The 27,797-nt window shown below is 36.7% G+C and overlaps 1 protein-coding gene across 4 annotated transcripts in view; it reads left to right on the top strand.

Annotated features, from left to right (window-relative positions):
• Positions 1-27,797, top strand: part of UBE2E2 (ubiquitin conjugating enzyme E2 E2) — a 373,227-nt gene that overhangs the window by 308,265 nt on the left and 37,165 nt on the right. For all 4 annotated transcript variants that reach the window (XM_034993825.1, XM_034993804.1, XM_034993814.1 and 1 more), the window contains one exon: positions 13,174-13,321. In XM_034993825.1, coding sequence (XP_034849716.1) covers positions 13,174-13,321 — 148 coding nt within the window. The remainder of the gene's footprint in view (positions 1-13,173; positions 13,322-27,797) is intronic.

Here is a 27,797-nt window from a genome sequence, read left to right as displayed (position 1 = left end):
TCAATTATATATTTACCGTTTACCTTTTCCTCTCTCTGCTCTTCTCAGCAAGGTGGGTTCCAGGAGATGATTAGGGCCTTGGTCAGAAATGGTTCTTCAGCCATTTCTGGTGGTTCTTTGCCTGAAGCATCTGATTCCTCCTTTCCTGCATACCTGCTTCAGATTGTGGTTTGAGTTGCCCATCTTTTCTCCATTCCCCCCCCCCTTTTTTGTTTGTTTGTTTATTTCACCTGTATTCATTTATCTCTTGGTTTGGTCACTATTAAAATCGTGTACAAAAAAAAACTACCATGGTGTTGACCATAGAAAAGCCATTCTGTGAACTTAGGAATAAGTAGTGTCATCAGCCATAAAGGATTCATTCCATGCATGAGGTGTTAGTTTAAGAAGGAACACTGTGTAGGGGCACCTGGGTGGATCAGTCAGTTGAGTGTCTGGCTCCTCATTTCAGCTCCAGTGTGATCTCACAGTTGTGAGATGGAGCCTGTGTGGGGCTCCATGCTCAGTGGGGAGTCTCCTTGAAGATTCTCTCTCTCCCTCTCCCTGTGTGCCCCCACCCCCTGCTTGCGCACAGGCAACACACTCTCCCTCTCTTTTTAAAATAAATAAAATCTTTAAAAAAAAAAAAAAAAGGAATGCTATGTAACAACCCTATTACAGATTCCTAAATACCCCTTTCATCATTGCACTCCCATGATCAAAAACTACAGAGTAACAGACAACTTATTTTATCGTTCAACACCCACTCCTTCATTCTCTCAGTCAGACTTCGACCTTATTTTACTTTTTTAATAAGCTACCTGGTTAGCTATCCATTAATAGTGTACGGTATCATTCATTATATCTGTTCTCCACAGATGTCTAAAGATTATTCACTAGGATATTCTAAATGCTGAGATTTAAATTATTCAAAGATAGATAAATCTTAAGTGACAATTTTCAAGTCATGTTAAAATATTATTTGTTTACTTTTTTTTAACTGACTTGGTTTTTCTTGCCTTCAGTAATCTCAGAAATGACAGGTCATTTGGCATAAGAACAATGATAATAATAGTGAATGTCATTATTTCTTCTCTTTGCTTAACACTTTACATGAATTCTCATTTTACTAGAACTTGATCTGAAGAAGCTACTAAATCCCTACAACATTAGCTTTTCTGTGTGAAGTCAACTGTTAGATCTAAAAATCATATAAACTTCTTTATTCTCTTCCCAGTTTCTAAAAACTCTCTCTGGGGTTATGGTGTGTGTGTGTGTGTGTGTGTGTGTTTTGTTTCCTTCCTTCTTATAACGTCTTTATTTACTATTGAAATTGCCTCAACTATGCACATTTGAATTCCTGTCAACTTGTGTCTCAGTTTCTTTATCCATAAATGAGGAAAATAATAGTACCTACCTCACAGGGTCATTGTGAATATTAAGTTATGCAGATCACTTACAACAGTGCCGAGCATATAAACATTACATAATTGTTAGCCATTTTTAATTTTTATTATTATTTTTTTGGTTACAATGTTCTATGATATATACATGCTGTATTTTTTTATTTCATGGTATAAACAGAAAAACCAGTACCTTTCCCTCCCTAGCATACGTACGTGCAAAGTTTGGAAACTTTTGAACACTGCCGCTTCCAAAGAATGTCTCTTTTGTGTGTAATATAGCACTTACTGAGAGGGTGGGCATTCAGCCAACTCTGTAATTGCTGTTAATTTACTGTGTCATTAACAGAATTAGTCACTGTTTCATTTTCTACTGTGTTAAAATATAGTTTACTTCAACACTGTTGTGGGCTATATGAAAAATCAGATTGTCGTTTCCAGCAAGTTATGATGAATACTTTGTATTGTGTTGTATGTATATTGAATTATTAATCTCTTAAGTAACTGCCACTTCATATGTCTACAAACATAAAATGTAGTACTTCTTTCCCAAAGGATAAAGGAAGCCTGTATATTATTTCCATTTTACATTTAGGAAGTCTGTAAATATGCTACATTTTATATAATTGCCTTGGGTAGTGTGAGACCTATAAAAAATGTGAACAAAATAAAAAGGAGGGCATTCTCCTTATGTTTATGTTTATCTCACTGTCTCTAATTTAATAGCAAGTGTCATATGGTTGGCCATTTATTATCCATTAATCCATTAAGTATCTCAGCTGTTGTGCTTCGGAATTAATTGTCATTATGTATGAGACACTTTTGCAGTTATAAAGCAGAAATGAATCATCTTGTCTTAGAAATGTAGGTTCATTGGACATCTGTTAAATTATGTTTTCTCTTTGCAGTACTAATTAATAAGTAAGTGATGTTGGATCAACATAGCCCCACATAATGGTTTTAAGTTCAGTGTTCAAGAGCAGCTGTTCTAGTATTTTATGGGGATGGGGGTTGGGGAGTGATGCCTCTGGTAGAAATATTAAACTCAGAGAGCTTTGGGTTTTAGTTTTGATGGACCCCCAGGCATTGATTGATTGTGTATATGCTCAATGGAACTAAAATAATGGGAATGCTTAAGGGATATTTTGTGTACATGTTTAAGTTCAGATACCAGATTATCCTTTCTCCCTCAATTGCTGGGGATTCAGCAGTTTTTGAATCCATGTATAATTATGTTACTGGAAAAATTGTCCAAGCCATGAAAACCCATTTGTAGAAAACTCATACAACCAGCTTTAAAAAAAAAAATCCTTAATTGTTTTAAAGTACCATGTTACTTTTTTAAGTGGCCTTTAAAAGGCCGTTAAAATCCAAGCCTTCGAATGGTAAAGTACTCCTAGGAGTGTGCCACTTCTAGAGCTTTGTCAAGTTTCTTTTCTTTCTTTTTTAACTGATTGAGGAAGGAAACCTCTGTATGCATGCCAAATAAGCATTGATTGAGCTAGTTTCAAGTTAGTGTCTTTAACAGATAGTATTTTGTTCAAAATAAAGTAATTGAGACATCGTCTATAAGAGATTTTTATACAGATTTAAATATAAATCAACTCTTCCTAAGGGATGACTCTATATTGCCTTATATTTTGGCATATATGATACAATCTGGTCTCAAACTAGTGTTGTCCTTAAGGCCCATGAAGAAGCAAATGCAGAATACCACAGTCTAAGTTACATGGGACTTCTACAGAAAAATAAATACTATGCACTGAGGATGAACTCATATTCAGATTACAGTCCACCCTATGGTATGATCCTACCATAAAAGAGAATCAGCTGGAGTACCATTTCTGGAACTTGAGTCAGTAGAACAAGTCAAAAAAGGTGAGATAATTTTTTAAAGAGAAAAAGATGGAGGGGGACCTGGGTGGCTCAGTCATTTAAGTGTCCAACTCTTGATTTCAGCTCAGGTCATGATCTCAGGGTTGTGAGATCCAGCCCCTCACTGTGCATGGAGCTACTAAAGATTCACTCTTTCCTTCTCTCTCTGCCCCTCCTTCCCCAAAAAAGAGAAAAAAATGGAATAGGAAATGTAATGAGAGAACAAGTCACTAATAAAAAACACACAAATTTGGAAAAAGAATCAAATTGAATCTCATTCAATACAGATATATTCCTGAAACATTCTATGTAAATTAATTTTTATAAGTTAGATAAGAAGGAATCTAATTATTGGTCCCTAATAAAGTCATACCAAGTATCTTCCCTTGCAGGGCTTGGGTGTAATCAGGTGCTGCACGGTAGGAAAGTGCCCTGGGGATTGAATATGATGTTCCATCTTCAAGAGAGGAAATTTTCTAGTTGCATGTTTTTCTTCATCTGTACTTAAAAGGAACTGAGAAAGACTTTTTAAATTTAAATATCTATGCTCTAAAGTTTTTTTTATTATTCATCATTTAAATAGTATTTGAAATCTTTTTTAAAAAACGGCTCTGTCCTGTAGTTAAACATAGCATGCTCTACAGTCAGGTGTAGCAGGATGGGTGTCATCTTTACACATGATAGTTTCTAAGTAATGTTTAATTTTAATTCCTTTACTGCCACTTATGAGAGAAGAAATATATTTCCAGGTTGTTTTTTTTTTTAATTTGGGAAGGGGTTTGGTCTGGTTTTGCTAATGTTGTGACAAAGAAATTCTTAGAGTTTCTTTAAGATTTGTGATTTCTTCTCACTTATGATGGGTTATTCCAGTTTTTATTTTGTCTTAGGATGTGGTGGTTATTGGTGCAGTGCTCTTAAGTCCATTTTAAGAAAAGAGCACTCGAAATCTCAAAAAGGGTAGTAGTACTGACATTTTTAAAATGTGTACTAACAGATTATTCAAATAAGCTAGTTTCATGGTGAGCCTTCAGCCAAGATCCATTTGAATGATGTTCACCCTGCTATTTTTGGACCTTTGTTACATGATTCACTGATTTATGTCACAGGAGCTCCAAATATTTCCTCTCTGGGTCTCCACGGAAAAGTATTTTTAAGAGGAATGTATTTCTCACTGATCTCATACTTCCCCAGTAAAATCACCATGTCATTTATCTCCTGATGAAACATTTTTTGAAAAATGGAATCTACGTGCAAAATAGAGGTTATTTCTGAAATACTATTTTAAATGATCATTTTTTTAAAAGATTTTATTTATTTATTTGACAGAGAGAGACACAGCGAGAGAGGGAACACAAGCAGGGGGAGTGGGAGAGGGAGAAGCAGGATCCCCACGGAGCAGGGAGCCCGATGTGGGGCTCGATCCCAGGACCCTGGGATCATGACCTGAGCCGAAGGCAGACGCTTAACCAACTGAGCCTCCCAGACGCCCCTTAAATGATCATTTTTAATGTCATTATCAACTTTTCAGCTTGGAGGTGTTTCTTTACTTTAAAACATTTTCCTAAATTGTCTGGAATCAGTTTGGCAGAAATACTTTATTAAAATATTTTCTTCTCTATCTGTACTCATACCTTACATGATTTCTCTGCCTTTACAAAACCACTTTTTGTCTGTATGTGGAATGTTGTCCTTACCCAAGAGCAAAGGAGTGGTACAAAGAAAATACATTTAAAACTCAGGTGATAGGGGAATTATTACATGAACACATGGGTTTTGAAATAGCCTTGTAAAACTGGGAGACGTGAAGAGGGGAAGAGAGACTAGCACTGCTTGAATTTCTGCTGAGTGCCGGCCATGGTATTAAAATTTCTTGTGTACTTCAGTCTTCACAGCCACTGTGGGAATAGCTAGTATTTTTCCCCATGTTAAGATGAGGAAACTGAATCTCAAACAGGCTACATTGATTCATCCAAAGTCAGAATTCCAGCTCAAGTCCAGTGAGCTCCCAAAACCACATATTCTTTTCATAATATAACTCTTGGATCTTGGAACTAGAATGGGCCTGAGAATAATCTAATTTAAATCTCATTTTGTCAGGAAATAGGGGCTCAGAGTAGCAAAGTGACTTCTAGATTATTCACAACTTAGTAGCACTGTTTTATGCTATAGTCAACATAAAGAATTCTGTTAACTCTTTCTAAAATTATTTTTAAGGAGAAGTGATTCTGTGAAGTATAGAAAGAGCACAGCTACATTTTAAGTTACCTTTTAAGGTAAAGTAATAGTGCAGCTGGAAAATATACATACATGTATTGTTTCCTATTACAGCTGTAACAAATTGACACAAACTCTTGGAGGCTTAAAACAATATGAATTTCTTGTCCTACAGTTCTGGATGTCAGAAAACTCAAAGTGTCAGCAAGGCTGCGTTCCTTTTTGAGGTTTTAAGGGGAAATTCATTTCTTTGCCTCTTCCAGCTTCTTGAGGCCAACTGTGTTGCTTGGATCATGGCCCCATCACTCTGGCTTCTTGCTTCCTCACCTCACTTTGACTCCTTGACATCCCCTACTTACCTTCCTGCTTCCCTCTCACAAAGCTCTTGTGATTTATATCCAGCCCACCTATATAATCCCGGAGTAATTACCCCATCTCAGGAGCCTGAACTTATTCACACCTGCAAAGTCCCTTTTACCATGTAAGGGTAACATTATTCACAGGTTCCAGGGATTAGGATATGGACATCTTTGGGATAATAAAGCATTATCCTGTCTACCACATACGTACACACCCACATGCCTCTGTTGTGTGTTTATATATCACACATCAATTAAAACGCTTCTCATCCAGAGTCATCTAGGAATTAGATATTCTGGGTAAACAAGTTTTCTGTATCACTATGTCCAAATCATTTTTAAAATTCCCTTAATATATGGAAAATGTTCTAAACTGTGCTGTCTTCCCTGCCTTTGAAAACAGTATAATATAATTTTACCTCTCCTTGAGGAATGATAGCTGTCATAAACATCAGTATTGAGCTGTGTTTCAAACAGCAATAAATGCAAATGCAGGTGTAGGTTGTGTGATACACAGAACGCAGTGCGTATTAAGCGCTGCATGGAACTGGAGTTTTCTTTATGGTCATTTTTTATCATTTGGTTTTTTGTCGAAGGTTGAAATGAAGGATGTGCTGCCATCCAGCCCCCTGAACAAGATAACATGATGGTCTTTCTATAAAACTGAGTCCGATATGAGCAGTCTTCTGTAGAATGATGGTGGCCTCTCAGCCTCTAAAAATCTCCTTCTAACATGTACAAATCCCTTGATATTTGTCATTATTCAAAACATCATTTTCTGTTTCTATATCACTAACGTCTAAAAGGACTACAGACAGTTCCTTATCAATTTACATATATGCTTTCATTTTCCCTTTTTGTTGATAGGGTATGGAAGAGAATGCTGGCTGTTTCAAGAGCTGTTATTAGCAAGTTTCTACCTTGATTGTGGAACACTTTTGCTGATCTGACCAGGCCACATGTTTTTGTTTAATTTTCTTTATTATTTAAATAGGCAATAGTAACAAATATGTCTTGCTTTCTCAGGTTATTCTCCCCTGTTTTCAGTCTACTATAAGTTGTGGTTCTAAAATGTTCTTTGAATTGTGTAAGAATGTTGAATCACAGACCTGTACCTCTGAAACAAATAATACATTATATGTTTAAAAAAAAAAAAAAAGAAGCTAGTAGGAAGGGAAAAATGAAGGGGGGGACATCAGAGCAAGAGATGAATCATGAGAGACTATGGACTCTGGGAAACAAACTGAGGGTTCTAGAGGGGAGAGGGTGGGGGGATGGGTTAGCCTGGTGATGGGTATTAAAGAGGGCACGTACTGCATGGAGCACTGGGTGTTATACGCAAACAATCATGGAACACTGCATCAAAAACTAATGATGTAATGTATGGTGATCAGCATAACATAATAAAATAAAAAATAAATAAAATGTTCTTTTACCTAAAGAACAATAAGATGTTACGACCCCTCAGAAAGATACTTGTCTGTTTGAGCACTAGCCTGTGATTTGTTAGCATTTGTTCAGCAAACAATGGGCTCTTTCTATGTGCCAAGCACTGCATTAGACATCAGTTGAAAGAAAATACTTTCATGGGTAATTCACCGTTTCATGAGAAGGTCCTGTGGCAAGTGTGATACTAGAAGTAAGAGTATGATAAGGGAACCCTGAAGAGGTCATAACTTACATTACAATAGGTAAATGTGTGACACTTCTTAAAACTCTGATCATCAACTTTTTTTCCGGTTCAAATGGTGGTATTTGTGGAAAATAAACTCAAAATGGATTAAAGACCCAAATGTAAGACCTGAAACCATGAAACTCCTAGAAGAGAACACAAGCAGTAATTTCACTGACGTTGACCTTAGCAACATTTTTCTAAGTATGTCTCCTAAGGCAAGGGAAACAAAAACAAACTGTTGGGACTACACCAAAATAAAAAGCTTTTGCACAACAAAGGAAACCGTCAACAACAACAAAAAAAGGCAGCTCACTGAATGGAAGAAGATATTTGCAAATGATATATCTCATAAAGGGTTAATATCCAAAATATATCAACCACTTATACAACTCAACACCAAAAAAATCAGACAATATGATTAAAATATGGGCGGAGGACCTGAATAAACAGTTTTCCCAAAGAAGACATACAGATGGCCAACAGACACGTGGAAAGATGTTCAACATCACTAATCATCAGCCAATGTGGAAAACAGTATGGAGGTTCCTCAAAAAATTAAAAATGGAAACACCATATGATTTAATAACCACTACTGGGTATTTACCCAAAGAAAATGAAAACACTAATTCGAAAAGACATAAGCAACCCAAGAGCCCTTCAATAGGTGAATGGATAAAGAAGATGTAGTATGTATATATACAGTAGAATATTAACCATAAAAAAAGGATGAGATCTTGCCATTTGCCACAATGTGGATGGACCTAGAGGGTATTATGTTTAGTGAAGTAAGTTAAAGAAAGACAAATACCATATGATTTCACTTATGTGTGGAATCTAAAAAAAATCTATACAAATGAATAAACAAAAAGCAGAATCAGACCTTTAGAGAACAAACTGATGGTAACAGAGGGAAAGGGGTTAGGAATAGGCAAAATGGGTGGAGGGAAGTGGGAGATACAGACTCCACTTATGGAATGAATAAGTCACAGGAATTAAAGGTACAGCATAGAGAATATAGTCAATAATACTTTAATAGCATTGTATGGTGGCTACACTTGTGGTGAGCAGAGCATAATGTATAGAGATGTTGAATGTCTGTGTTGTGCACCTGAAAGAAATGTAACATTGTATGTCAACCATACACAAATTAAAAAAATACATAAGTACTATTTGTGGGAGCCTAGAACATTAAAATATAGGAATAATCGAACTACCTGTTTGATTCAGTATGGTTTATTTATGAACACCTGTTGGGACAAAAGTTAACAAACATCACCAAAGTAGATCCTTTAATCGGTATTATAAAACATTAAAGTGTAAAGCCTTCTCTGTCCAAAAAATCCACAAGATTCTTTGCAAACTCATGCTTTATTTTTCATCCAACTATACTTCACTTTTAATGAAGTATCTCCACTTAAAATAGTCAACAATAAAAAACAATCTAATTAGAAAATGGGCAAAAGACATGAACATCCTTTTTTAAGAAAGAGGGTATCCAGATAGTAAATAAGCACATGAAAAAGTGTTCAACATCATTAGCAATTAGGAAAATGCAAATTAAAACCACAGTGTGTTACCAACCACTACATCCAATCAGAATGGCTAAAATAAAGCACAGTAAACTAAATGCTGGCAAGGATGCAGAGAAACTGATCACTCTGCTGGTGGCAATGTAAAATAGTTCAGTTGCTCTGGAAAAAATTATGGCAGTTTCTTATAAAACTAAATATAAGCTTATCATACAACCCAACAATTACATTTTTGGGCATTTATCTCAGAAATGAAAACTAAAGTTCACACACACACACACACACATGTTCATGGCAGCTTTATTTGTGATAGCTAAAAACTGGAAACAGTCCATTTGTCCTTCAACAGTAAATGGTTCAACAAACTGGTACATCATACCATGGAATACTACCCAGCAATAAGAAGGAACAAACTTTTGATAATGCAACAACTTAGATGGATCTCAAGGGAATTGTGCAAGTAAAAAGAGCCAATTTCAAAAAATTACATTCTATATGATTCCATTTTTATAACATTCTTGAAATGACAATCATAGAGATGAAGCGGAGAGTAGTGGTTTGTCAAGAATCAAGGGAGGAAAGTGGGAAGGTGACTGCACCAGTTAAATGGTAGCACAGAGGATGTTTGTGAAGGAACTGTTCTGTATCTTGGCTGTAATTGTGATCATACAGATCTACATCTGATAAAATTGCATAGAAACAGGTGTACATGAGTGCATATAAAACTGGTGATAAGTGGAAAAGGTCAGCGGACTGTATCAGTGTGAGTTTCCTGTGATACCATATTACAGTTCTGCAGGATGTTACCACTGGGGGAAAGTGGATGGAGGAACATATATGATCCATCGGTATTATTCTTACAACACAGTATGAATCTATAATTATCTCAAAATTAAAAGTAAAAAAAAAAAAAAACCAGGCATTGAGGCTAAGTAGGAGAGTATGAGGCTTTGGGTCAACAAAGCTGTGTTCAAATTCTGGCTCCTCCACTTACCAACTGTGCAACCACATGCCAGTTCTTTAACCCCTCGGTGCCTTCATTTATTTTTTTTCTGCCATTTTATTGAGATATAATTGGCATAGAACACTATTTATTTTAGGTACGCAACGTAATGATTTCTGTATGTATTGCAAAATGATTACCACAATAAGTTTAGTTAACATCCATCACCTCACAGAGTTACAGTTTCTTTATTTTAAAAGTAGGTACAATAATACTACTTACCTCTGAGTTGTTTTGAGGATTAACTAGCTCCGAATAGCTGATATATCTGATAGGTTTTTAAAACATTGTATATAATGTTGTATTGTATATATTGTATATTGTATATAAAAGCCACTCATCATTTACATTGGGTCATAAAAATATTTTGTCTTTTCATGTAGCACTTAAAGGAACAGGCACTCAGACCTCTCTGCAGAATTTTAATATTACTAGGTATTCTCCATTTCATTAAATTCTGCTCATGTATTTCTTTCTACTTTTATGGGATTAACTCTGTTCTTTTTCTTTCCTTAAATACTCATTAAATGTCTTTCCTCCTTTCTACTTTATGTATTTGAAACTATAGATTTCTTTTTGACAACTGTTTTAGCCAAATCACAAAGTTTGGTATTGGCAATTGTCATTCAGTTATAAATGTAGCTGATTTTTTTTTCTTTGATCCAAGAATTATTTGAAAAATGTGTTTTTCAGTTTCCCAAACACTTGATGGAGAATCTTTGTGGTCTTAATAATTCTTTGAAATATGTTAAGCTTCCTCTGTGGCATAGCATGTGATCAGTTTTTTATAAACGTTTCTTATGTGCTTGGAAAAGAATATATATTCTTTGTTGAGTGTGGAATTTCATCTTCGTTCAATCCCTTCATTTTGTTAATTTGGTTGTTCCTATTTTCAGTATCCTTATTACGTTTTGGTCTGCATGACTTCAGTTACTGCAGCAAAATGTCCCTCTGATTGTAGATGTGTCATTTTCTCCTTATAATTCTGCTAAGTTTCACTTTTTATATTTTTGGCTATCTTTTTAAGTACAACAGATTCAGAATTGTTGTATTTTTCTGATGAATTGTTCATTTTATCATAATGCAGCAATTATCTTTATTCATTTTGCCTTAAACATATATATATATATATATATATTGATCTGATAGTAATATAGCCATTTAAGCTCTTTTTCAATTGGTATTTGCATAGTACATACGCCCAGGATTTAGAATTCAGGGGAAACATTTTTCTCCTCACTTCAGAGCCTAGGCTTTCTCCAGCAAGTGTCTTTGCTATCTCTCCCAGAAGGCATTATCTTTTCAAGTCCCTCCATTTACTAAAAGACTAGCTGCTCAAGTGTCCTAATCTATGTAAGGGCTCTCAATTCCAGCCTCTTGCCACACGTAGACCTAAGGTTTCACCTTTCTCCATGAGGGCATCAAAACCCAAGCCTCCATTTTATCCAGACTGGCTACTATCCTTCCCCCCCTCTCTCTTCCGTAGGTCCCCCCCTGGTAGCTACACTGTCAGCTCATGTACTTACTGTAATTTTGGGTTTTCAATTCTGCCCTCTGGGGATTCTCTGTGCAAATTCAGCTATGCTTTTTTTTTTTTAATGTTATATTTTCTTCGTCATTGCTAGGTGTTTGGAATGTCTTTGTGTAGAAGGAATGTTGAAGTTATCTGTAAGGTCTGGCATGTTCCTAAAAGGGCTTTTTTTTTTTAGATTTTATTTATTTACTTGAGAGAGAGAGAATGAGCATGAGCATGAGAGGGGGAGGGGCAGAGGAAGAAGCAGACTCCCCACTGACCTGCTGAGTAGGGAGCCAGACATGGGCTCAATCCCAGGACCCTGAGATCATGACCTGAGTTGAAGACAGACACTTAACCGACTGAGCCACCTAGGTGCCCTAGAAGGGTAGTTCTTATTAGGAGTATTAATCTAGCCTGAGAATGGTACTGTGTTGTTCACTAATTGTAGAAGACGAGATCTGTCTGTCCTTTCTGAGTCTTGATTTTATAAATTAAGTAAATCTGATGTTTGAGTGGATGCTGGATGCCCTGGAGAGGTGGCAACAAAATCTGCCATGCATTTTTTAGCTCATCGCCATTTTGAACTTAGGGAACCAGAAGACTGTTCTTTTTTTCTTTTTATTTATTTATTTGAGAGAAAGAATGAGATAGAGCATGAGAGGGGGGAGGGTCAGAGGGAGAAGCAGACTCCCTGCTGAGCAGAGAGCCCGATGAGGTACTCGATCCCGGGACTCCAGGATCATGACCTGAGCCGAAGGCAGTCGCTTAACCAACTGAGCCACCCAGGCGTCCCCAGAAGACTGTTCTTTAACACATCAAGATTTTTTTTATATTTCAACTTAAATTTTGAGAATACTTATAAACATGATATTAATAAATAGTGTTAAGATCTTATTATTGCTTACCTCAGACTTTTATAAAACAGAGTTTTACCAGAGTTATAAAACTGATTTAGACTTAACTTTTGAATTGAAGTTCTTTAAAAATGTTATAAACATGTTTCAAAATTATACCTAAACAAAGTGCAGTGGTGATCTAGCTATCATAGGACAGAGATAGGTTATGCTAATATTATATTCAAGATACAGAATTTAAGGAGGAAAAGGCTCATAAACTGTAACTAATATTTTTATAAACTATGTATATTATTTACATACATGCCTAATTCATGTCTTTAAACCATGACAAATAATATTTATGTCCTTTTTTATAGTATTCCCATGCTGTTTCCAACTTTAAAATATACAAAATCCTTAAAACAAATGGACTCCAACAAGTTTCCTTTGAAATTTTTTATTTTGAAATTTTTTCTTTGAAATGTTTTTAGAAGTCACAGTTTTTCTCTTACGAACATTCCTACAATTGCACTAAGAGCAAATTCAGTCCCCAGAACATTAGTTAAGTAATCAGACTCTTCATCAAAAGCAAAAGGACATGATTTCGTCATTGGGGTTTAGTTCTTTGTGTCCAGAATAACAAATTCTAAAATAATGATTTTGTTTATTGATTTTTTTCATGTTCCTGAGGAAAATTTAAGTATATGGTTCAACCAGCGACCCTTGGATTATTTTGTCTAATAAAAAGTATGTCTGTTCATAACAACTTTACATTTTCTTCTAGGTTACCTTCCGAACAAGAATCTATCACTGTAATATTAACAGCCAAGGCGTCATCTGTCTGGACATCCTAAAGGACAACTGGAGTCCAGCCCTAACAATTTCTAAAGTTCTCCTCTCCATCTGCTCACTTCTTACAGATTGCAACCCTGGTAAGAGACTTTAAGTCCAATACTGAATTCAAGTCTATTCAAGACTTAAATGTCAGACCTTAGTGAATTGTTTACTGCCACCACCACTACTACTGCTACTATAACTATTATTATTATTGATTTTAAATTTCCATGGTGTGTAACTGCTTTCTTTTTAAGTGGGTCTTCTCATTAGTCTTTTTAAGACCTATTATTTGCCAAGAAGGAAAAAGCATAGTGTGATAAAAAGTAATGAAAAATCATTTTGGATTGGGAAATGCATTTAAAGAATGCGTTACATTCTGCTGCCAAATAATAATAAAAATTCAAATTGAATGGCTTAATCTTTAATTAGATGCCTACCAGAAGATGTTAATTTGAGAAATGTAGGCTATTAAAATCTGATAACAACCAAGCAGCACCATGCAGACGTGACCTTGTTGGCATTTTAATAACCATGCGTCCTTTCAAGCTAATAGAACAGGAAAGCTGAATGGTCCTCAACTAGGAAATAACAACTTCCCAGGAAAACTAAAGAGAGTTTATGGCCACGCCTTTGTGGCTTTTGCTGGTGTGCTTAATGCTGAAAGTTCTTACTTTCTTTGTTGTCCTAGATGTATGATTATGTGTCTTTGACCAGCTTCTTTTAACCAGAAGACCAACTGCCAATTTTTTACATATTTGGGTTTATTTTGGAAACTACAAAAATCCAAAGGTCGCTACAGAGTTTTCATTGATGTTTTCAATGAGAAACTCTTCTTTGAGTATTTAATTAGTAGTGTTAATATTTCGTGAGGTTCTATCTTCCACGTTCAGGAATAAACTGTTCACGGGGCGTAAGTGAAATTTTAGACAAGAGAGAAATGACAGAGGGGAATCAGGGTCTCTTTTAGGCTCCTGGCTTGTTTATAAAATATAAATTGTAATTATAAATTATCCGTTCAAATTCTGTGTGTTATTTTTCAATAGTAGAAACTTTTTAAAATAAGGATATATAAAAATACTTCAACCAAAAGGAAAATAAAATGTAATTGTGCAAGATCATTATGTTTTTTAAATTATTTCTTACTTTTACCCCAGATAGTGAAGTTCAGTAATGCTGCACTAATTTAAAACTGAATGACATATACTGTGTTCTGTCTCATTCCTATTTCAATCCCATTTGTCTATATGACTGTGTAAAACTTCATTTAGAGGTAATGTCATCAAAAGACATTTTTTGTGTGATATGAGGCCTAAACCAGGTAGTCCTCCTGGAAATGGTGGACATGGAACTGCATCTGCCTCCCCACTCCCAAAAGAGTACTTCTGGGCTTTGCTGAAATTTAGAGGGGAGTGGTATTTTCAGTGAAAATTTTATTTTGAGAAGTAAGTCACTTATTCAAGAAACTTTTGACATGAGGTCATCATGCTTTACACCTTAAACTTAGTGGTGTTTTATGTCAAATATATCTCAATAAAACTAGGGGGAGAAAAGAAAGAAACTTTTGAGACCGTAGTATTTATGAGGCACTTCTGAGCACTAGATGAATATCCTCACTTCTTTTTTTTTTTTTTTTTTTAAGATTTTATTTATTTATCTGAGACAGAGAGAATGAGAGAGACAGAGAGCACATGAGAGGGGGGAAGGTCAGAGGGGAGAAGCAGGCTCCCTGCCGAGCAGGGAGCCCGATGTGGGACTCGATCCAGGGACTCCAGGATCATGACCTGAGCCGAAGGCAGTCGCTTAACCAACTGAGCCACCCAGGCGCCCAAATATCCTCACTTCTTACACATGGAAGAAGGTATAACTTCACACTTAGAGAAAAAGCTCCATGCTGAGAGGCATTCCTTATCCCAGTGGTAGCCAGGCCTGCTTGGTCTCCCAATCAGTTGAAATGGGCCTATCTCTCTGAATCAGCTCATATGTGGGAAACTGTTCTCTATACAGGTAATTCCCGCTTAATACATTCATCCCACCAAAGCCTTCTCTCAGCAATCAAAAAGATTTCTATTCAGTAAATTAGAGTTTTCTTTTGCTGTGTCTCAGAAAATTACAGATACATTCTGCAAAACAATAAAAATAAAATCACCATGGCTAAAGCAAAATCAAATAAATAAATAGATTTTGAAAATAATGCTGTTGATAGTAAGAATAAGCCTAAAGGATAAAGAAAAAGTAAAGAATAAGCCTAAAGATAAAACCTTAAGTTTTACCAATTAGTTATAGCCCATCTGATAAAAGAATAGAATATTGTTTGTAAAATACATGCCAATGGACTAAATGTTTTATTTTATTTTTTTTAAAGATTTATTTATTTATTTGACAGAGAGAGACACAGCGAGAGAGAGAACACAAGCAGGAGGAGTGGGGGGAGGGGAGAAGCAGGCTTCCCACCAAGCAGGGAGCCCAATGCGGGGCTCAATCCCAGGACCCTGGGATCAGGACCTGAGCCGAAGGCAGACGCTTAATGACTGAGCTACCCAGGCGCCCCGGGACTAAATGTTTTAAACACATATAAGAACGTTTCCTAATTGGCACATCATCTATACATGTGTTCACACTTTTAGAGTCTTGAAAAGACTTGTTTATGTTAAACAAGTTAAAATGTCCATTCTTTTCGATGGATTTACTTCACACTCTTTTCTGGGTCACTTCCGATCTGCAGATTTCCCCCCCCGGATTTAACTTAAACTTCAATCTAACCTTATCTTCAATGATCACACATATAAGTTGGGTAGAATACAAATAAATAAGATTTTCCTATACTGAATCTGTAGAGCTATTTTAACATTAGAGTGCTATTAGTTTCGAAGTAGGCTTTGCATAAGGATATAAATTTAACCAATTTTAAAAGGGTTTTCTCACTCTTCTCCCCACATAAACTGATTTTTTTTTTTAAGATTTTAGTTATTTATTTGAGAGAGAATGAGAGAGAGAGCATGAGAGGGGGAAGGGTCAGAGGGAGAAGCAGACTCCCTGCCGAGCAGGGAGCCCGATGCGGGACTCGATCTCGGGACTCCAGGATCATGACCCGAGCCGAAGGCAGTCGCTTAACCGACCGAGCCACCCAGGTGCCCATAAACTGATTTTTTAATCAATCTTCATACTTCTCTCATAATTTACATTGTCTCTTTTAAGAATTTTTGGTCTATTCATAGATGTTAAATGTTTGAGGGTGAAGCTGCACATCCTTACTGCTTGGTGTTTATAGTCAGCAGTTACAGATTTTAGTATCAGCTCCACTGTTAGTTGTGTGACTTGTACTGGTCACTTAACTTTCCTCAGACTCAGTTTCTTATACAAAACAGAGATAACCATCAGCCCTACCTAAACCATGGCATTCCTGTGAGGTACACGTGCAAGCCCTTTGTAAACAGTCATGGACTGCTGTTGATGTCATTTCCCAGAGTTTTTAGGACTCCAAATAGCCATACATTCAATGGCTGATAAATCCCTACTCAGTTGAATTTAATTGAGAGAAGAGAGTATTGAATAATCTCTAAACACCACCACCTCAGCACTGACACTCTTGGATTTAAACTCTGGAAAAAGCCTAACCTTCAATTAGTAGTCCCTGTTGCATTATTTCCTAGGAGGGATTATCTCTCGGGTGGCAAAATGTCCAACAGTTACCAGCCAGTGGACGGGTGCACTGGTGATAGTCATTCTGTTCCCAGTGCCACGGCCTACGTAGGTCCAACTGCTGAGTTTATAGGCCTGTTCACACTTCACAGTGATGTTGATTGAGCCTGCCAGGGCACTCTTATTTGTCAGACATCACCTGGCTACCAGTTTGGCTGTGTCACACCGCTGAGGAACAGAGTGGCAGCAGAAAGGAGTAGAGGATGATAAGCTCAGAAGGCCAGGACCAACCTTCCAGGCTCTTGGAATTTAGTCCTCCTTGGTCAACATGATTTAATCCGTGAATTGCTGAAGTTTAAAAGTACTAATCAGATTTCCATTTTTCATGGAATGCTCTTATTTGTCAATACTCTCTTTTCAAACATATACAAAATTTAAGCTCTGTGCTATTTGATTTTATCTTTTGAAGTTTGTTTTTGCTCTTTTGTGGTTAATTTTTTTTTTTAAGATTTTATTTATTTGACAGAGAGAGACACAGCGAGAGAGGGAACACAAGCAGGGGGAGTGGGAGAGGGAGAAGCAGGCTTCCTGCTGAGCAGGGAGCCCGATGCGGGGCTCGATCCCAGAACCCTGGGACGGTGACCTGAGCCAAAGGCAGACGTTTAACAAGACTGAGCCACCCAGGTGCCCCTGTGGTTATTTTTTAAACTCTTAGATATTTATCACATTCTTTGTATGAAGTCTCTTTATTATTTAAAATATGCTTATCTTCCGGTCTTCAAACCTAAAAAAAATGGGTATTTTGCCTCATACAAAATGAACTATCCTGAGAACACTGACAATTATGAGATAAAACAAGCAGGTCAACAGTTTCCCTATTTCAGATGCTTTATTTACAGAGTAATTTTCAGAAATACTTCTAATCTTTTTTTCTTTTTCTGAAAAGTATATAAATCTGGATGTCATCTGGCATTATTTTATTTATCTCAGTTCTACTTTTCTACTCCACTGCTGTTGCTATCTGAAGTGTTTAGAAGCTTCTTTTATTCTGAATGTAATTCTGATACTGTATCATTAAAAAATTATGCCCCAAATGTATGACTTTTTTTTTTTTAAGATTTTATTTATTTATTTGAGAGAGAGAGAATGAGAGAGAGCACATGAGAGGGGGGAGGGTCAGAGGGAGAAGCAGACTCCCTGCCGAGCAGGGAGCCCGATGCGGGACTCGATCCCGGGACTCCAGGATCATGACCTGAGCCGAAGGCAGTCGCTTAACCAACTGAGCCACCCAGGCGCCCCCAAATGTATGACTTTTATGAGATAATTGGAAATTTGAAAACTGAGCACTTGATACTAAGGAATTATTGCCAGAAATTTTTAGGCATAATAAAACAGAAATTTGATTATGAATTTTTTTACATGTCCTTACCTTTTAAAGAAAAATGAACTATTTGCAAATAGAGTTCTTTGATATCTAGAATTTGCTTCAAAATAATCCAGAAAGATCAGAAGTAGATAGAGATGTGGAAGATATGAGATTGACCATTGTAAGTGTTGAATGATGAGTGATGGGTACATTGGGGGGGGTTCATTATACTAGTCTACCTTTGAATATGTTTGAAATTTTCCATAATAAGGATTTCTTTTTAACTGCCAAAGATGAGCAGCAGTGTAATCTGTAAAAGGTGTGTAATTTGACTCTTTTGTTCTGTGAGGGAAGCATTTGGGCTCTGACCTTTGCCCTGTGTATTTCATTTCCCTGTCATCTGCCTTTAAACTAAAAGCTGCCTCATGGTTCAGCCTGGGCATCAGGGTCCTACTTTCATACAACCATGAAGTCTTTCTTGGCCACTCTTCAAATAGGCAGAACTGTACAGACCAGGTCAAATGAAAATGCTCTGAACATACCCACAAACATCAACACTCAAGATGGATGAGCTCTTCCCCCTACCCCCCAGCACCTTCCAAATGAAAATCAAGTATTGGTTACTCCCGGTCTTAGATTTATGCATATCTTTATTAGAACAACAAATAGAACTAAGAATGGCAGCTAATTAACCCTCAGCCTTACACAATGATTAAGCCGAGGGTGAGCACAGCTGCAGCTTCATTGGTAAGAGCTTTATTCTTCTCAAATGGACTGAGCAAATGGAAAGAGGAATTTGCTCCCAATGGCTCTTTTATAGTGTTCTGGAAAAGGTCGGAGAATGGCCTCTTCCTCATTCTCCAACGTCCCAGCCCTTTGTTTCATATCACTTATTGCCTGTTTTTTAACCAACTGATACAATCCTTATTCATAAATTGTCTCAGATACCTAACTTTGATTGTTATTAATTGTTTGTCTTTGACCTGGTTATGATTGTATAATAAATTGTATTACTAAACGTGAAAATTTTATAATTGATAGTGACTACTAGGTGATGGGGACCATAAAGTAGAATTAATTATTTCAACACAGGCATATTTGTGTAGATTATTTACACTAAACTTGTGAGCTGTTAGACTGATGAAAGGTACATAAATGGACTTTTAAGAGGATTCTACTGCCTGCTTCTTCTACACATCCTATTCTACTACACTTGAGAACTGGCAAAGAACAATTTCTTTAACTGAAATTCATATAAAGCTGTAAAAACGATAAGCCTACCTGTTTTCAAAGCTGGCTATCTTAGCAGAAATGCAAAAAAAATTTTTTCTAAAAAAGACATTTGATATGGGTGCATAGACATAAGGTTTCTCCTAATGCCTATGACTTTTTTTTAAAGTGAGAAAATTATGAAATAGAAATATATGGTACAACATAAAGCTAACTTCAAGCTGTTCTCTTTGTGAAGAATTGGCTCTCTTCTAAAATGTCACATTGATAAATTCCAGAAGTCATTCTAATCAGTACTTCCAAATATGGATGTGGATAGGCTATAATTCATAGTCTTTTAACTTCTCTGACACCTTATGTAAAGAAAAGCTATATTTATATGGAGGTAGTCAATCTACCCAGTATTTTAAAAACCAGGAGAATAAGTAAAGTCCAAAAAAATGTGTAAAGGACTTTGGGTTCTAACTCAGTATTATCTGTAGAATCCTGGCACACTGCCCCCTCTTGCACCACATGTTCCCATAGGCTCATTCAGATCTACTTGGAATATCTATGGTGTGGAGGCCCTAGAAGAACTCAAGATTCATTAAAAGGATGAATAAAATCAGGGAATACACATCATTAAGAAGAAGAACATTTCTCTTTTGTGAATTAAAGAAGTTTCACAGAAGTGATTCTGTACCATCATACATTTGGTTTGAAAAAAAACAAAGTATCAGAGCGCCTGGGTGGCCCAGTCGGTTGAGCATCCAACTCTGGATTTCGGCTGGGGTCATGATCTCACGGTCATGGGATTAAGCCCACATTGGGCTCCAGGCTCAGTGCGGAGTCTGCTTAATCCTCTCCCTCCCCCTCTGCTCCTCCCCCTGTTTGCTAATGGGTCTCTCCCCCCTCCCCCACGTCTAAAATAAATAAATAAATGATACCTTTTTTTTTTTTTTAAGATTTTAATTCTGGTTACCTATATATTTATAAATGTGTTTCCCTACCTTGTCATTCTGTAGAAAGGAACTCTTTAGTTGTCTTACAAGGGATACTAGTATATAATAATGTAAACTAAAAGATCCAGTTTTATGGTACTTTATCAAAGTATCATGATTTTCTAGAAAACACAGAATGAGAAAAGAAAGCTAAAATTATCTGAGTATGGGTTTAGGTTTTGGATTGCCAGGTAGTGAAACAAGTAAAAAGTTGAGTCAGAGTTGCCAGGAAGGGATTGGTGGCTTCGGGATGTAGGGGAGAGATGACTCCATGACAAAGCAGGTGTCCTAATCAACCTTGATATTTCTTTTGTAGGCAAGTCTTTATTTAACATAAGAATCAGTTTGGTATCTTTCCTGAACATCCAGTTTGTCTAGGTTAAAAAGAGTATTAGCTATTTATTATTTTTTTGATATATCATTGTCCAAAAATGCTGACCTACAAAAACTTTGTTACTTTCTTAGTTAAATATATCTCCTTGGTAGCTTGATTCTTTTAAAAATGGTAAAAACTATACCTTATTTGCTGTTATATGGGTTGCATTCAAAATGTGCCTGTTAGGGGCGCCTGGGCGGCTCAGTCATTAAGCATCTGCCTTCAGCTCAGGTCATGATCCCGGGGTCCTGGGATGGAGCCCCACATCGGTCTCCCTGCTGCTTCTCCCTCTGCCTCTGCTGCTCCCCCTGCTTGTGAGTGTGCACGCTCTCTCTCTCTCTCTCTCTCTCTCTCACACACACACATACTTTCTCTCTCAAATAAATAAAATCTTAAAAGGGGGGGAAGGGCATTGGAGAAATTGCTCCCTTTCGGTAAAGAAGAAAATACAACTTTGTGTTTATCATGCTTGTGTTTATTTTTCTCGTTTCCTTACCTCTGACCCAGGAAATAGCTCTGAACCAGGTAATAGCTATGCTACCAGCATTCTTAAAGCAGGAAGATGAATCCCTAGGGTGGCGATATAATATCTTTCCTGGGTTTGTTTTGTTTTGTTTTGCTTTTTATCACAATAGAGTTGTCCACTCATCCTTTGTAGGATTCTGATTGGTGTGTCCTATAACAGCACTAAAATCTCACCAATTCAGTATAATTAGGATGTCAACCAGGTTAGTAATTTTTTAATGAGTTGTAGGAAATTTTAAGTAAGTGAAGACCTAATATGTTTAAGCACATGTAGGAAATACTACTAAAATGTTTACAGTAGATGGCTTTAGACTCTGCTTTACCAAAGACAGAGAGGAAGTGGGCTTTTCGCATTCATAAAATAGAGAAAATGGTTATAATGAACCCTAATGTATTCCTTAGTCAGCTTCAAAACTTACCTTTATTTAAGGTTTGGGTATTTTTATAGGTTATCAAGGACTTTTTTCAGACAGACTAAATATTCTTAGATAATATTGCTTCATACTACTAACTTTCATGGTAACCCTTTTTAAAAGAGATAATACAGTAAACTTCAGAATAGGTTGCTGCATTAGAATTATTATTAATATTTGTTACTGAAGGGTGCAGAATGTGTTGCTGTGGAAAGTAGGCTACTGGTAGTCTTGGTTTTCTTTTTAAGGAGAAATGAAAATAAATTATTTAAACAACGCATTTAAATAATATATATTTGAAATCATAACAATGCACTATAGTGTTTTAATATGGAAATTTGAGAGTTCTAAAGCAACATAATAAAAATCATCTAATTGTCCAGGGATTTACTTGTGTGGAGAAAACACCTGGATGATTGAATAAATGTTCTAATTGTCCAGGGATTTACTTGTGTGGAGAAAACACCTGGATGATTGAATAACATGTTGCCTTTTTAATTTGGGTATTTGAGATCATATTGTGTCTTGGGAGAAATATTATAATTATGGAAATATAAAGAATTAATGTAACCCTACCAGTGTCTTGAGTCTGAGACCCTTAATTACCAAGCAGTTATCTTTACATTTCCTTACTTTCTAAAAGCCTTCCATTCAGTATCTGGCCTGGGCAGGGTGCTTCCAGTAACAACAGTCACAATAATTCTTATTTAAAAAAGAAGATGCTTTTGACATGTCAGATTAATTATCCCTACACAACAGCAATAACTTCTTTCTTTTTTCCTACTCCTTATATTTGTCCTGTAAGATATCCTGGAGCTTAATACTCCTTATAGGTGTTGAACTTTTGGTCATGTCGTATTGGTGAGGAATTTGCATAATAAGCAACACTGGAGTTCCTTTAAACTACAGGCATATTTCTTTCCACGACAGGTTGTGTTCCTGGAAAAAAAATCATAAATCAAAATGTTTTAGATATATTTGAAGAACTTCCTGCTTAAGTATCCTGTGGAGAAACCTATTGCCAAATAAAGCACTTATAAGCTGGAGTATTGAATGCCCCAATTTATCTTTTCTTGAAAATATAAGGATATTTTCCCCCTAATTCAGAACTGCCTTTCCTCTGAGAGCATTTCCCCAAATTTTTTTGTGATACTCAAGTGCTGAGAGCAGCCTACAAAAACCTATATAGCTGGGCGCCTGGGTGGCTCAGTTGGTTAAGCAACTGCCTTCGGCTCAGGTCATGATCCTGGAGTCCTGGGATCGAGTCCCGCATGGGGCTCCCTGCTCAGCGGGGAGTCTGCTTCTCCCTCTGACCCTCCCCTCCCCTCATGCTCTCTCTATCTCATTCTCTCTCTCAAATAAATAAATAAAATCTTTAAAAAGAAAAAAAAGAAAAAAAAACCTATATAGCTGAGTGCCTATAGGCAGGTATAGGTAGTACCTTATGGGGCAACTGCTCACATCAGTGAGGTGCACAACCTTTTATTCAGAGCATTGTGGCCACACTTGTACTCCAGTGACTGACTTTCTGTCTAGACTGTCTCCCATGATGAAAACATGTTCATATACAGTCTAATTCAAATAAGGAAAGTTAGGACAAATGGAGACCTAGAGGAGATGCCTTTATGGTTTATCTAGCTTTGAGTTAGATTTTTATAAGAAAGGCTCTCAAAAAGATCACTCAGCTACAGTGCATGAATAATTAATAATCCTGTTTCACGGGGGGAAAGGCACATAAGAGTGCCGGCCACCCCTGGTCTTCTCTAGGAGGATTCTCTATCTGAGAAATGTATACATTTTTATCTAGGCAAGGGTCTGATAGGGCTGGTATATTTTAATATTAGCCTTATTCGGAATGGTTCCATTCCTGCAGAAAATGCATCCTTTCAGTGGATTCACATTCAGAGTATTGTGGATAGGTTCAAGTTGGGATTTATCACATCTGAATTAAAAATAGTCTGTGTCCAACTTGGTGAAAGTTTATAAGTGACAGGTTACTGTTTGGGGGAGGTTTTCATTTGCTTGTTTGTTTAATTCTCTGGAAAGGTGATTTAAAGTTGCAGTTATCATACTAGACAAAGAAGCCATTGATTTATATATGGGAGTTGCATTTGGGGAACTTTGGCTATGTTGCATATTCATAGTTTTCATGGTGGAGCAAGGATATCTTAAAGGTGAAAAAAGGGTCTAGATGTACTCCTTGATAATGTCTCAGTATTGAGTTTTCTTTTTTTCAAAATGGAAATAACTCCAGTTTTTCTCATAAAAATAATACGTGCTTATTAAATTTCTCTTAAATCAACTGTCCTTTAAAGATTAAGTATTTAATTTTCATTTGAGACTCTTTGCTCTGCAAACTCAAATTTGATGGGACTCATCAGAGTGTATTTGTCAGTTAAGTTTGTCTCATTATAATCTTGGTGTAAATTTAGACACGCTGACCTCAATGTTTAGCCCTGGCTTTGACCTGCTTCTCCTTAGCATTTCCCTATGCATATTTATGGCCCCTTAATTAATATAAATCTACACATGGGGATTAGCCGTTGCTACAAGTTTTCTGTTAAAAACTCTATTGCTGTCCCTGCAACAATAACCTCTAATTTATTGGTTTGGAAGTTGATCTCATTATAAAGCTGCTGTATATATTAATTTATGATGAAAATTCTCTTCAATTTACCTTTTTAGAAAGTGTCATTTTGGGGTTTTCCTTTTTAGAAATCACCAATGATCTCTTTTTTGTTTAGAGAAACACTAATAAGGAAATGGATGGACTAGATCAGTACTTATCAATTTCTACATTCTCCCAAAACTGCCCTCTTCCTCCACTAAAATCAATTAATGATTGTCTTTCTTGATTTAAAATATAGCAAATTGTATTAGAGATGTTTTTCTCCCGTGAAGTATCTTCAAGTCTTTGTCATCTGATGCTATTTAGGGGACTGGATAAAGCTGTTGAAGCTACGTGTTTCTTCTGTTGTTGTCAATGGAAGGCTCTGAAAGCACGAATAAGAAATGAAAAGTGAAGCCGACCCTCAGTATAAATAGGTACCATTCTTTCCTCACATGGGAATGTGTATTTCACTCAAAATTGTTTTCCCAAAGAGTGATTCAAAGACTATCTTTCTTTCCTTTACTTGAGGAATTTCTGAAGAGCCAAAAACATTTAGTCTAGATTTTAATTAACTTTTTCTTTATTATTTCTTAAATGAAGATGATTAAAAGATAAAAATTACAATGGTGAAAAAGGACCAAAAGATTACTTTTTCTCATTCTAGAATAAAAAGAGGGTTGTTTTTTTTTTTTAATGATAGGGATAGAATTATGCAAAAACTGTATATTTTAGGTCAAGGTCTTTCCTATTCCCCTAAATGACCTATCCCAATGTTTTGGTGTTGTTGTTTTTTTCCTTTAATTTTTTACAAAAGCTTAGGACCACTAGTAAATTTGTCACCTTTTAAAATTAGTCCTCTTTCCTTCTATAGTATTTTTACCGTAGCACTCACTATTTGGGTTTATTTACAGCTTCTGTCAGGAGAGACATAACTGTCAGGCTCCGCTAAGCGGTTCAGTTCCAACAAGAAGACTTATTTTTCCTGTGTCTATTGTCCAGCTATTCTGTAGTCTCTTGCTCTCCATACAAACAGAAAGGTTTCAGGTGTTATTCCCAGGTAGGCATTTACCACATGTGTCTTATCTATCACTTAAAATATGTAGAAGTGATGAGATTATTAAGTAGCTGAGTATGGTTCATGTAATTCTCTTAGATCCTCACTTTCCATTTTCGAAACTCTAAATGCTATTTCTTTGATGGTTAATTTATTTTGCAATTTAGACTTCTGTCCTCATTTACTCTATGTCTGTAATGTGGTGGTTTGTTAATACAATAGGTTTGTTATTGGTAAATTGAATTGTTCTAATAATATTTATTATCTGGTTTATAAATGACATAGCATGGACTTTATGTAAATTTTTAAAGTGAATACATTTTTAAAAATTTCTAATAGCATACTGTTTTCCAGAGTAGCTATACCAGCTTGCATTCCCACCAACAGTGTAAGAGGGTTCCCCTTTTTCCACATCCTCACCAACATTTGTTGTTTCCTGTCTTGTTAATTTTTGCCATTCTAACTGATGTAAGGTGGTATCTTGTTGTGGTTTTGATTTGTGTTTCCCTGATGGGAGATTTCTCAAGATGTTAAAAAACCAGCAATTGCACTACTAGGTATTTACCCCAAAGATACAGATGTAGTGAAAAGAAGGGGCACATGCACCCCAGTGTTCATAGCAGCAATGTCCACAATAGCCAAACTGTGGAAGGAGCCGAGATGCCCTTCAAGAGACGAATGGATAAAGAAGATGTGGTACGTATATACAATGGAATATTACTCAGCCATCAGAAAGGATGAATACCCACCATTTGCATCAACATGGATGGAACTGGAGGGGATTATGCTTAGTGAAGTAAGTCAAGCAGAGAAAGTCAATTATCATATACTTTCACTCATATGTGGAGCATAAGCAATAGCACGGAGGATCATAGGAGAAGGAAAGGAAAACTGAAGGGGGAGAAATCAGAGAGGGAGACAGACTATGAGAGACTATGGATCCTGGGAAACAAACTGAGGGTTTCAGAGGGGAGGAGGGTAGGGAGATGGGGTAACAGGGTGATGGGTACTATGGAAGGCAAGTGTTGTGATGAGCACTGGTTGTTATATGCAACTAATGAATCATTGAATACTACATCAGAAACTAATGATGCACTATACAGTGGTTAACTAAACATAGTAAAGAAAATTGCTAACAGCATAAAACACTATACAGGATGTCAGCTGCCCATTGTGCACTGAGAGGGATCCCTCAGCCTAGAGGCCGTGGTGCCCTGATCTCCTATCTGTCTTAGTACAGTTCCCCAGGTGGCTGTCAAATTCCCTCTTCAGGTGACCTTTCAGGGAGTACCACCTTCTGAGACCACTGACATCACCCATGTAGCACTGAGGAGATCCCTTTGTGATCACACTGACTTTTAAAGAATCTTTATGTAGAGAGGAATTGTTTTTTTTTATTTTATTGTGTTATGTTAATCACCATACATTACATCATTAGTTTTTGATGTAGTGTTCCATGATTCATTGTTTGCATATAACACCCAGTGCTCCATTCAGTATGTGCCCTCTTTAATACCCATCACGAGGCTAACCCATCCCCCCACCCCCTCCCCTCTAGAACCCTCAGTTTATTTCTCAAGTCCATAGTCTCTCATGGTTCATCTCCCCCTCTGATCCCCGCCCCTTTATTTTTTCCTTCCTACTATCTTTTTTTTTTTAAACATAGAATTTATTATTTGTTTCAGAGGTACAGGTCTGTGATTCATCAGTCTTACACAATTCACAGCGCTCACCATAGCACATACCTTCCCAATGCTTATCACCCAGTCACCCCATCCCTCCCACCCCCCACCACTCCAGCAACCCTCAGTTTATTTCCTGAGATAATTTCTCATATCAGTGAGATCATATGATACATGTCTTTGTCTGATTGACTTATTTCACTTAGCATAATACTCTAGTTCTATCCACGTCGGTGCAAATGGCAAGATTTCAGGGTTTTTTGATGGCTGCATAATATTCCATTATATATATATATACCACATCTTCTTTATCCATTCATCTGTCGATGGACATCTTGGCTCTTTCCATAGTTTGGCTATTGTGGACATTGCTGCTCTAAACATTGGGGTGACGTACCCCTTTGGATCACTACATTTGTACCTTTGGGGTAAATACCCAGTAGTGCAATTGCTGGGTTGTATGGTAGCTCCATTAATAAATTTTTGAGGAACCTCCATACTGGTTTCCAGAGTGGCTGCACCAGCTTGCATTCCCACCAACAGTGTAGGAGGGTTCCCCTTTCTCTGCAGCCCTGCCAACATCTGTCGTTTCCTGACTTGTTAATTTTAGCCATTCTGACTGGTGTGAGGTGCTATCTCACTGAGGTTTTGATTTGGATTTCCCTGATGCCGAATGATGTGGAGCACTTTTTCAT

The sequence above is a fragment of the Mirounga leonina genome, unplaced genomic scaffold, assembly GCF_011800145.1.
Source record: "Mirounga leonina isolate KUSES-001 unplaced genomic scaffold, KU_Mleo_1.0 Mir_115, whole genome shotgun sequence".
Classification (NCBI taxonomy): Eukaryota; Metazoa; Chordata; class Mammalia; order Carnivora; family Phocidae; genus Mirounga; species Mirounga leonina.
Note: the sequence above shows the minus strand (reverse complement) of the source record. Positions and strands in the feature narration are given on the sequence as shown.